This window comes from Macaca thibetana, chromosome 9 (genome assembly GCF_024542745.1).
Source record: "Macaca thibetana thibetana isolate TM-01 chromosome 9, ASM2454274v1, whole genome shotgun sequence".
In the NCBI taxonomy this organism is placed as follows: Eukaryota; Metazoa; Chordata; class Mammalia; order Primates; family Cercopithecidae; genus Macaca; species Macaca thibetana.
The window spans coordinates 96,271,316-96,283,556 of NC_065586.1; the positions used below are offsets into that span (position 1 = coordinate 96,271,316).

General features: G+C 43.5%; 2 protein-coding genes across 16 annotated transcripts in view; both read right to left on the bottom strand.

Moving 5' to 3' along the window:
* CHUK (component of inhibitor of nuclear factor kappa B kinase complex) overlaps positions 1–5,075 on the bottom strand; it is a 43,108-nt gene extending 38,033 nt beyond the window's left edge. For 2 of the 7 annotated variants that reach the window (XR_007728919.1, XM_050804979.1), the window contains exons 1-2: positions 4,889–5,065; positions 1,392–1,486 (exon numbers count right to left, since the gene is read on the bottom strand). Coding sequence is in view for 4 of the 7 variants with exons in the window: in XM_050804979.1 (XP_050660936.1) it covers positions 1,392–1,486; positions 4,889–4,993 (200 nt within the window). In the remaining 3 variants the exon portion in view is untranslated. Of the gene's footprint in view, positions 1–1,391; positions 1,487–3,719; positions 3,740–4,339; positions 4,825–4,888 lie in introns of those variants that run through there. The other 5 variants (XR_007728921.1, XR_007728920.1, XM_050804976.1 and 2 more) reach the window with 5 other exon arrangements.
* A 2,977-nt stretch (positions 5,076–8,052) lies between these two features.
* CWF19L1 (CWF19 like cell cycle control factor 1) overlaps positions 8,053–12,241 on the bottom strand; it is an 86,113-nt gene continuing 81,924 nt past the window's right edge. For all 9 annotated transcript variants that reach the window (XM_050805012.1, XM_050805011.1, XM_050805009.1 and 6 more), the window contains 2 exons: positions 11,731–11,828; positions 8,053–9,443 (listed from right to left, as the gene is read on the bottom strand). In XM_050805012.1, coding sequence (XP_050660969.1) covers positions 9,299–9,443; positions 11,731–11,828 — 243 coding nt within the window. In that variant the 3' untranslated portion in view covers positions 8,053–9,298. The remainder of the gene's footprint in view (positions 9,444–11,730; positions 11,829–12,241) is intronic.

Genomic DNA, 12,241 nt, shown 5'->3' on the forward strand with positions numbered 1-12,241 from the left:
CCGCCTCCGAGGTTCAAGCAATTCTCCTGCCTCAGCCTCCCAAGTAGCTGGGATTACATACACCTGCCACCACGCCCGGCTAATTTTTGTATTTTTAGTACAGATGGAGTTTTGCCATGTTGACCAGGCTGGTCTCAAACTCCTGACCTCAGGTGATCCACCCACCTTGGCCTCCCAAAGTGCTGGGATTATAGGTGTGAGCCACCATACCCTAACTGACTTTTGTTAACTGAAATGAAATACTTTTTTGATTGTGGTAAAATACACATAGCATAAAATTTACCACCTTAACCATTTTTAAGTGTATGGTTTAGCAGCATCAGATGCTTTCCTTTTTTTTCAGACAGGGTCTTGCTCTTGTCACCCAGGCTGGAGTACAGTGGTGTGATCTCAGCTCACTGTAGCCTCGACCTCCTGGGCTCAAGTAATCTTCCCACCTCAGCCTCCTGAGTAACTGGGACTATAGGCATGTACCACCACACCCGGCTAATTTTTGTATTTTTTGTAGAGATAGGGTTTTGCCAGGTTGCCTAGGCGGGTCTCGAACTCCTGAGCTCAAGCAATCCACTCGCCTCAGCCTCCCAAAGTGTTGGAATTACAGTGTGAGCCAACGTGCCCAGCCTGGCATCAAATACTTCCACATTGTTTTGCTACTATCACTATACTGCACAAAACTGTTGAATTCTGCAAAGCTGAAACTCCGCACCTATTAAAAATTATTCTCTATTTGCTGGTCCCTTCACTGTCTGGCAAACACCATTCTACTTTCTTCCACTGTGAGTTTGACTAGACTAGGTACCACATATAAGTGGAATAACACAGTATTTGTCTTTTTGTGACTGGCTTATTTCATTTAGCATAATCTCCACAAGATTCATCCATGCTGTGGCATGTGTCAGTTTCCTTCCTTTTTAAGGCTGCATGATATTCCATTTCATGAGTACACCACATTTTTTTTATACATGTCTCTGTTGGTAGATACTGGGTTGCTTTTACCTTTAGGCTATTGTGAAAAATAATGCTATGAATATGAGTGTACAAATTACTCTTGAAGTCCCTGCTTTCAATTCATTTTTGTATATACCCAGAAATGGAATTGCTGGATCATATGGTAATTCTATTTTTAACTTTTTAGGAATCACCATACTGCTTTCCATAACAGCTGCACAATTTTACATTCCTACCAACAGTGTGTAAGTGTCCTAGCTGATTTTAACTAAACCTTCTTAATCCTAATGTGATGTTATTTGAAACATAATATATTTAATGAGAGAAAAAAAAACATGTTCCCAAAAAGATCCTGAGAAGAGTGGATTCCTGGTCTCTTTCCCGATGATGACATCTGGTTGGGCTGTAGAACCAGGGGAATATAAGTCAAGGAGTACACTTACTTCTTCATAATCTGGATTTCGTGGCACCATCGTTCTCTGTTTTTGGTACTTAGCTCTAGGCGACAAGACTTAATTGCTATTTTGAGATCAAGTTCCTGCCAAAATAGAAAATCAGCAGAAAAAAAAAAAAATTAGGTTCTTGTGCAGATTTATTTGCTACCAAAGAAATAACCTAAAACAAAACTTTTTAGCTTTACTAATTAAATATATTTATCCACAGCTCTCTTGAAGCAACGCTTTTTTAAAAAGATAAACCATGAGACTATTACACCAATGCTTTAAAACTGACCTTCGAACACATAACAGCACACAAGGGAAAAGTGACTGAAACTGATTTTATAACAGGTCTCTTTGGAACTCTCTCTCATGTGTAATGTCAGAAAAAAAATGATCCTGTCTCCGCAGCAAATTCCATTCAGAGCTTAATCAAGACAACTAACATGGGCCCCAGCTCCCAGCATAACTAGAATGAAGAAGGTAATTCAGGGCTTCCTGGACTCCAAACAGCAAGAGAAAGTTTTAATATAACCAAGCCTAAAGCAAAAAAACTCCAATCTTAATGTATGCATTTCAAATGACATGAAGGAAAAAAATCCTACCAATGAGTGTACTTCTGTTTCCATATCTACACAATGAACCTAACATCTCTGGCCTGTGACTAGTAATTTAGCCAATTTTGACTGAAATTAAACCCATTCTGATGCACATTACAGGAAATAGCCAGATCCCATCATATTCTGGCAACACTAATAATGCAGCTCAGAAACAGCAGCCAGGGCAAAACAGGCTACACTATGTTTCTGATATCACAAAGAGAGTTCAAAAGAATTTCCAACATACGTAATCTCTGACACAAACCAGAGTTGTAATAAAGGCTGTGTATGAATAAAGAGAGAAGAGCCCAGGGGCCAGGACAGAAAAAAATATATTATAGGTGGGGAAGGAAGACACAGCTTGGATAGGGTAGTGTGAATTGGGGGCTGAGAGGAAAAAAAGGCTAGAGATAAGATGATACTTGGTGCATAGAGAAGAAGGAAAATAGGACAGACTACAAGCTAGCCTACCCACAGGTCTCACTCCCTTCAGTCTTCCTTTTGTTATGAGCAGGTGGCCAGTTATATCTATGTCCCATGCAGACCTTTACCACCATGGAGATGAGAATCAGGCACAGCTATGAACAGCACTGAGTCCTAAATGCTCATGTTGATGGAGCAGTAAGTTATCTATTTCAAAAATCCCACTTTGTAAGATCCTTCAACTCCTTAATTTATATTTCATCCACTCTGTGAAATTCTACCTTTTCGCAAAGAATGTTCTACGGGCAGTTTATAGATGTACAACAACAACAAAGTTATGTGCTTAAAAAGCTGGAATATTCTGGGGATAGGGTGATGGCTGTACAACGTCAATATACTTAATGCTACCTAACTGTACACTTAAAAATAAAGTGATAAATGTTGTGTTATGTATACTTTACCATAATAAAACAAAAAGTGACGAATTCATCCATCCCCACCCAGGGACCAAAAAAAGAAGTCACAAAAGCTGCCAGCATGCATCCTTTTTCCTTATGATCAGTCTATAGGCAGGCTTAGGTAACACAGGCAACATGCCACTGGAAGCATTTGGCTCCCACTTTTTTTTTTAGTGTGTTATATTCCCTCTGATGGTGAGAATTATTAAATTTACTACTTATCCTGCTATCATAGGATTTAATGCCTTAGTCCTTCACCTTCCATTCTCTTTCTCCAAGATTTTCTCCCACACCCTATCTAGAAACCTGGTTCACAAAACTTCCTCAGTTCTATCAGTTTCAGTTGTCATTCTAATTACCCTAAACATGCCTATTTCTCCAAAGTAGACACCTATCTCCCCTTTCTCCCACCCCAAATTATGAGCTTTCTCACTACACCCATGTTCCTTTAGATAACAAATTATTACTTTTCCTCTTGAATTCATTTCTCTATTCACAATCCAAGCCCAGGCATTTTAGTAAAATCTTAACTGTTCATCTTGTCCCACATGTTGTTCCACTCAAATTTATCCTTCACAAAACCATTTTCCTAGAACAACACTTTTAATCTTGACATTTCCTTGTTTAAGGCCAATTAATGAGGAGCATTATGATCATAGCAGCAACAACAAAGTAGCAGCAGGTGCTAACAGTTGAGGGCTTTCATGGGTCAGGTACTGTATTTAGCTTTACATACATTATTATTTTATTTAACTCTCAAACCCATGATGCATGCAAGTATTATACTATACCTATTTTATAGGGAACAAAACAAAGCCTGTATTACAGGAAGTGTTAGTCCGGGGTCTATTTACCTAAAATGTCCTTTAGGAAAGCATGAACCTCTCAAATGGCAATGCATGGTTGCGTGGATGTGCATCTGTGCATTTTTCTGGGGAAAGGGTTCACAGCTTTTATTGATTATCATTTTTTATAACAAAAAATACATGTCCCAGGCCTGACGCAGTGGCTCACGCCTATAATCCCTGCACTTTGGGAGGCTGAGACAGGTGGATCACCTGAGGTCAGGAGTTCGAAACCAGCCTGGCCAACATGGTGAAACCCTGTCTCTACTAAAAATACAAAAAATTAGCCCAGCGCGGTGGCGGGCGCCTGTAATCCCAGCTACTCAGGAGGCTGAGGCAGGAGAATCGCTTGAACCCAGGAGGAGGCTACAGTGAGCCGAGATCGCGCCACTACATTCCAGCCTGGGCAACAGAGTGAGACTCCGTCTCGAAAACAAAAACTAACAAACACACAAACATGACCCAAATATTATTTTTTAAACTGCTGTTACAATGGTTAAACATTCTCTATTAAATCAAAGTAAAATTCTTGAGTCTGATGTTAACTGTCCTCCACTGACTGGAGCGCCCCCCATCTCCAATCTATTAATATCGCCTTCCGTTTGAAGCCATGATCTGCACCAACTTACCCTCATACTGTCCCGACCTGGAATACATCCCCAATTCCAAAGCCCATCCATACTTCCAAAGGTTTAACTCTGGACCCATCATGAAGCCTTCCTTGTCTACTGCAGTCCCCACTGATATCACACGGCCTCCAAGCAAGCGCGCGCACACACGGACCCAAACACACGGACGCACACATTCCAACAGGCAGTCTCCTTCAACCCTCTTCTCACACATTCGTGCTCACACATACACACTGTGACGTGCATCTGCCTCACACACCCTGACACTCTACATTCACAGAGACACACGCGCACTGTCACACTCACTAAACACCTGGTCACAGCCTGACAGTCATACCCAAGTTCCCCGCAACAGCTCTATCTATGCCCAGTACCTCAGATACAACTTTGGACACACAGGCAGAGTATCTTTCTCTCTCATACACACACACAAGCCTACTGGCCCACAAATACTGCCCAAGGTCCCACTAACCATCTATCCCACACTGTCAGCCCTGTGTTCCACAGACGCTCAAACCCACCGCCGCTCCCTCTCGCGCCCCGCCTCACCCGATGCTGGTACAGACAGACGTTCCCGAAGCCGCCGGTGCCCAACCGCTCCCGCATCTCCCAGGGCCCGCCCGCGCCCGGCCGCAGCCCCGGGGGCCGCTCCATGGGGCGGGAGGGCAAGCGGCCTCAGGCTCCGCCGCTGTTCCAAGGCCGGTTCCGGGCCGCCGACGCTCGCGCGTCTTCCTTCTCGCGAGAATGAATGCGTCACTTCCGGTAACCGCTGCGAGAACGGCCCTTCCCTACGTTTTCCCAGGGCGCCGCCGGAGCCCTGCCGGCTAAGGGGTGGGGAAACGAACAGGTACTCGGTCCGCTCTTTAAGTCCCCTAGGTATTTTCTGGGAGGGCTGAACGGAACCACAATGTTTTTCAAGTCTTGGAAAACATAAGATCTCTCCAAACCTCGCATTCCCATCAAATCCACTTTTCAAAGCAGTCCAGTCTCTCCTGTATTAAATATATTTCTTTAATTAAGATGGGGTCTTGCTCCGTTGCCCAGGCTGGAGTGCAGTGGCATGATCACGGCTCACTGCTGCCTCGACCTCCCGGAATTGAGCGATCTTCCCACCTCCCGAGTAGTTGGGATTGCAGGCACACACCACCTCGCTTGGTTTTTTTGTTTTTTGTAGAGACATGGTCTTGCTACGTTGCCCAGGCTGGTCCCGAACTCCTGGCCTCAAGCAGTCCTCCCACCTCGGCAACCCAAAGTTCTGGGATTATAGACGTGAGCCACCACGCCCGGCAATTAGTCTTTTCTAAACTTCACATTGTCTCCACTCGTCTACACTTCACCTTTCTTCAGATCCCTGCCATCTATCCTCCAACTCCACCACCCGCTGATCCGGCACGCTAAAGACCACCAATGATTTAAAGGCTGCGGAACTGGAAAAATACTACGCCAGCAGGCCCACTAATGAATTAGCCTTACTGTTCACTGACTTCCCAATACACCTGCTCCATGATATGCCCCGTCATCCCAAATGACTCAATGATGTGACGCTATTCCGGAGTGAAGAATGTTTCTCGGGATTTCGGGAACTTTTTTCCTAGATGCCTCACAGAGCTTGCTGTCCAGCAGTCCAGTTAGGGCTCTGCCAGCACAGCAGTTCATTGTGAGAAGTGTTTCTAATGGGTGCTGCAGGGCTGCAGAGGCAAGCTTTGGGAATGCTGTTGGTGCAGCAAGTGCTTCCGGGTGGCGGATTGACATAGCATAGGAGAACCAGCTTCTGGTCTTCCATTTGAGAGGCTCATACTTTCACTGTACCTGGGGAATCTCAATACTCCAAGTAAAGGAGTCAGCATGGAATCAAATTCTTGAGAAATGTGATGCTGCAACCAGAATGTTGAGCACTGCATGATACAGACCAAGTCGATGTTGTAGGTCATTAGTAACATGTGGTATGGGAGGTTCTGGTTTCTATAAGTGCATGGTTTCCATGGACTTGGAGATGATGGCGCCTCTGAGGACATGTCATTTAGAGCTGGGCAGACCGCACAGAGAATTGTGGTACAGATTGTTATAACAGTATGAAGCCCTCTCATTTGACGTATGTACAGCATGGCCAGTGCTAGTGTGCTCAATTTCCATAGGTGGGGCTGTAATCTCATAATTCCCACTCAAAAGAGGAAGGGATACTGAGGACCCAGGGATACTGATGATTGGGCTGACCCGGAAGTGGCCATCTTTGTGGAAACCAGGTTGGTTACCTTTGTTAACTTTTTAAATGCCCCCATTCCCAGGGCCATGAGTAATTTGAGTTGTTTTTTGTTGTTGAGACAAGAGTTTCACTCCTGTCACCCAGGCTGGAGTGCAATGGCGTGATCTCAGCTCACTGCAACCTCTACTGCCCGGGTTTAAGCAATTCTACTGCCTCAGCCTCCCAAGTAGCTGGCATTACAGGTGCGTGCCACCATGCCTGGCTATTTTTTTCTATTTTAGTAGAGACAGGGTTTCACCATGTTGGTTAAGCTGCTCTCCAACTCCTGATCTCAGCCTCCCAAAGTGCTGTGATTACAGGCGTGAGCCACCTCGACCAGCTTTCAAATTTTTAAAAAGCCTAAGCCTGTTGACCCCAGGCTCCACAATCTTCAATTTTCTGAGTCTCAGTTTTTATTCTTTTTCATGTAAAATAGAGGTAATACCTACCTCACAGAGATTTTGTGAAGATTAAATGAAACAGTGTCTGGACTGTAAGTGCCCAATATAAAGGTAAAAATATTTTTCTTTTTGCTCCTACTATGTAGTATTCTCTTTGCTCCTTCTCCATGTAAATGTTAGATCACTATTTTCAAGCCCTCCTTAAATACTGATATTTCTGGCCAGGCGTGGTGGCTCAAGCCTATAATCCCAGCACTTTGGGAGGCCGAGACAGGCGGATCACAAGATCAGGCGATCAAGACCATCCTGGTTAACACGGTGAAACCCCGTCTCTACTAAAAATACAAAAAATTAGCCAGGCGTGGTGGTGGGCACCTGTAGTCCCAGCTACTCGGGAGGCTGAGGCAGGAGAATGGCGTAAACCCGGGAGGCGGAGCTTGCAGTGAGCTGAGATCTGGCCACTGCACTCCAGTCTGGGCAACAGAGCGAGACTCCGTCTCCAAAAAAAAAACAAAACAAAACACAAACTGATATTTCTTAGGCAATCATCTTCAGCTCAGGACTGTATTTACCCTATCTTAATTTCACCTATGGCCTATACCTTGATGATCTCCAAAGCCCTGTAACCAACCCAGGTACCAATGAGTTTAGAACTGCCCACCAGCACAAAAGACACACATTAGATATATCAAGCACATAAAACAACAATATCCAAAGCAGAATTTATCCTTTTTTTTTTTAAATCTGTCCTTTCTCTTCCCCATTAAACTGTAATCTCTGGGACAACAGGGACCATACTGGGACAAGACTATGGTCCTCGAGCTTAGAAAAATGCCTGGCACATAAGAGTTAAATATCTGAAGGACTAAATGGGCTCTTCTCTATGAATAAGATGAATGCTTTAAGAGAAAAGTAGCAAAAGCCTTGGATCCCTTCTCCACTTTGGGTTGCTCAGGGAGAAACCGCCCTGTGTGATTCTGGAACAGCTGGGCTTAAAGCTCTAGCCCCTCCAATTACACATACTACTTCATTTCAATGGTCATAGGCAACATGAACACAAGACACTTCTCAACCATGGAAAAACATCTGGATTTCATTTGGTAGTTTAAAGGTTTTTGAAAATGTTGATATACACAAGCTGTACTTGAAGCTGGATGACAGACATACTTTTATTCTTTTATTTTTGAGATGGAGTTTCGCTGTCACCTAGGCTGGTGTGCAATGGAGCAATCTCGGCTCACAGCAACCTCCACCTCCCGGGTTCAAGCCATTCTCCTGCCTCAGCCTCCCGAGTGGCTGAGATTACAAGCACCTGGCCCCATACCCAGCTAATTTTTGTAGTTTTAGTAAAGACGGGGTTTCACCATGTTGGCCAAGCTGGTCTCAAACTCCAGTCCTCAGGTGATCCACCTGCCTCGGCCTCCCAAAGTCCTGGGATTACAGGCATTACAGTCCTGGGATTACGCCACCGTGCCTGGCGACTTTTAACATAGGATTTTTTTTTTTTTTTTGGACAGAGTCTCGCTCTGTCACCCAGGCTGGAGTGCAGTGGTGCGACCTTGGCTCACTGCAAACTCCACCTCCCAGGTTCAAGCAATTGTCCTGCCTCAGCCTCCTGAGTAGCTGGGACTATAGGTGCGAGCCACCACACCCAGCTGATTTTTGTACTGTTAGCAGAGACAGGGTTTCACCATGTTGGCCAGGATGGTCTCCATCTCTTGACCTTGTGATCTGCCCGCCTCGGCCTCCCAAAGTGCTGGGATTATAAGCGTGAGCCACCACGCCCAGCCTTAACATAGGATTTTCATCCTAGAATGACTTTTCCCCAAAAAGATTCAATCTTAGGCCTCTTGCTGCAGGCAAGTTCCATGGGACTGCACAAAAGAGGCAGGGAAACAGTCCCCATGGGAGATTGTAGTTTCTTTAAAAATATGCTTCTAGGCCAGGAATGGTGGCTCATGCTTGTAATCCCAGCAGGTTAAGAAGCCAAGGCGAAGGATCCCTTAAGCCTAGGCATTACAGACCAGCCTGGGCAACACAGGGAGACCCCCGTCTCTACCCTCTACCCAAAAATTTAAAAAGTTTGCCAGGCATGGTAGCATGCGCCTGGTGGTCCCAGCTACTCAGGAGGCTGAGGTGGGAAGAACTCTAGAGCCCAGGAGGTTGAGGCTACAGTGAGCCAAAATTGCGCCACTGCAGTCCTGCTTGGGTGACAGAGCGAGACCTTGTCTCAAAAAAAATTCTTCTAATTAAAAAAAAAAAAAGAAAAAGGCTTTACTACTTCCTATGAAGTTCATAAAAAGGTCTTCCCTTTGTTTAGTCATCCAGAGTAAAGTCATAGGGCTCAAAGTCTTTCTGGAAGCGGCGAGCCAGGGTCTCCTCGTCTTCCTTACTGATCTGACACTGCCTCCAGTCAGATTTACCAGGAATATTAAGGATGGCTTCACTGGCCAGGACCTCCCTGCAGAAAGAGCACAAAGAAGTCAAAATGGAAACTAAAAGCCTGAGTTCTCCTCAACATCACCCAAGGAAAGTATGCAGATTTATCTGACTTTGCTCTCCTGCCCTGAGTGCCATCTCTGGCATACTATTGATCAAATCATACCCATTTTAAATGACCAGCTCAGGTACTATTTATTTCCTGATCCTTCAAACCCCACTTGCTTCTCCCTCTCTTAAAAAACTCGGAACTATATTATTGGTACTTAGAGAAGCAACACCACATAGTAGAAAAAGGGCAGGCCCTGGTGTGAGAAAGATCAGAGACTGGATTCCATTTCCAGCTTTGCCGCTTGCTATCTATGATTCAGACAGATGATTTCATCTCTGAGTCTTGATTTCCTCACCTATGAAATGCAAATAAGAATACCCACTATACAGGGTTTTTGTGAGGTACAGAGATAACACAAAGTACCATATTAACTGTGATTACAACCTGCCTTAAACTGTAGTTTTGTCACCTCAACTAGACATGGAGTTTGCAGAGTCAGGAGCCTAGTCGTACCCACTCTGATTTAAAACTCCTCTGCCTCTCCTTCTAGGGGACTCAGGCCCACATAACAGCAGCATAAGCCCAATATCAACAAAACAACTTATCTTGGTTCTTAGGACTAAGGAATAACTACATACACACACACACACACAAGCTGCCTTCTAATTGCCATTGCTTTATATTTTTATTTATTTTGATATATTAGAAATAATTCTATTACACATTTATGTGGTTCATTTTCCACTCTGAAGTTACAATAAATAGAAGAGTTAGAAACAAATCACAAATGCTCTAGAAGTCAAAGAACCTACGCTCTTTTCAATAGGCAAACTTTGAGCCTATTTCAAATGTAAAAAGAAAATAGAACTACCTTTCTTGTACAGCTGAAAAAAAATGCCATTTCAAATATTTTGTTAACTATAAAATGCTATATAAATTAGTATCTTGATAATTACTCAATACTGAAAATACAACTATCATAAGCACAAAACCATTCAGAGAATCTCCTTTTTGTGTGCTTTATACACCTATGTGTATCTGCAATCATGTGCTTATGTTGTCAATGTTCATAACTGCATCTGTTGCTGAGGCAACAACAAAAAATCATGTCAGATGTCTAAAGCTCGTAACACACTTGTTCCCATTTATCTTTCTGAAAAATGCAGACAACTACATTTACTGGACTTATCTAAAGCGGCAGTCTCTTGGAGGCTTTCTGAATTAGTCCAAGACAGGTTCAAGGCTCACTCAAAGCCCATTGTTAACTAGAGGAGAAGAAATAGCTGCAAATCACAGACACCAGCATCAGATACTCTCTTCTACACACTTTCCACTCCCCTTCAAACCGTATCTTCTTGTCAGCAACTTCCCATCTTCAATCTTTGCCTAAGTTATGTTACTCCCTCTATGGTTTTGCGGTCATGTTTTGCCTGATACGAGGAAAGGAACTGAAGCCTCCTCCAGGCCTTTACCATACTGTAGAATACTGAGGTTAAGACCTAAGTTTTGAGGTCCAACAGGCCTGCATTTGAACCTACCACTGTGTGACTACAGACAAGTTACCTAACCTCTCTACAGCCTGCTATCCAGTGGGGTAACCATAAGCCAGGTATGGCTATTTAAATTTAAATTCTAATTACTTAAATAAAATCAAAAATTTAGTTCCTCAGTCACATTAGCCACATTTCAGCACTCAGTGGCCACAAGTGGCTAGTCACTACTGTATTGGACAGTGCATGTATTTGAGCATTTCCATCGTTGTGAAAAGTCTACTGGGCACTACTCTAGAGCCTCATTCTCCACACTGGTAAATCGGGATGACAGTACCTACCTTACAGAGCTGTGAAGATTAAATGAGTCATGTATGTGTAAAGTTCTTGGCACAGTTCTTGGCACAGAGTATGTGCTCAATTAAAGTTCCCTAGCACTTCTGGCTAGAATGCCCTCACCCCAATCTTTGCCCTGTAAATATGACTCTCAGGTTTAACTTTGCCACTTTCATGAAGGTTTTCACCAAGTAGAAATGAGCTGTCCCTTTTCTGAATTTCTACAGCACATTATTCTCCAAAACTCTGTCATGGTACTCTTCACACTCTACATTACATTACTGTCATATATGTAAACATCTGCCCTAAGACCATGGGTCCTTTGGGGCAAGGACTGTTTACAATTTAGCTTTTTATCAATTGTCCCATGTACCCACCACTTTGTTCATACAAAGTCTAGTGAAAATACATTGAAAAGAAGAAAAACATACCTTCCAAACTGCAAAGGAAAATTCTTTTTAATTCTGTGGAAAAGCTTTTCTCCTGTGTCAAGTTCAACATAAAAATATGCTGCTCCTGGCTGTGCAATCTAAAATAAACAGAGTTGTATGAGGATGTCCAATAATGCTTTAAAAATCTATAATCCTTGTTTATCTCTAGGCAAAGAATTCAGTCTAAATGCACAAGAAAAAAGATGTGTATGTTGCTACAGATCCCAAGCCACTTAGTGGAACTAGGGCTTAAAAAGCCTAACTGGAAGATACTACCAATATCCTCCCAGTGGCATCCATCCTTCTAAGTTCCTACCTTAGGAAATTCTAATTTCTTGCTCTTCCCAGGAAAGCACTAAACTTTGGAGTAATGCTCTCTTCACCTCCAGTCTAGTCAATACCCAGTACTCTAGTTCCAAATTGTCCACTGCCTCTTTTGTTTTTTTTTGTTTTTTTTTGAGACAGGGTTTTGCTATGTTGCCCAGGCTGAAGTCCAGTGGTGCAATCATAC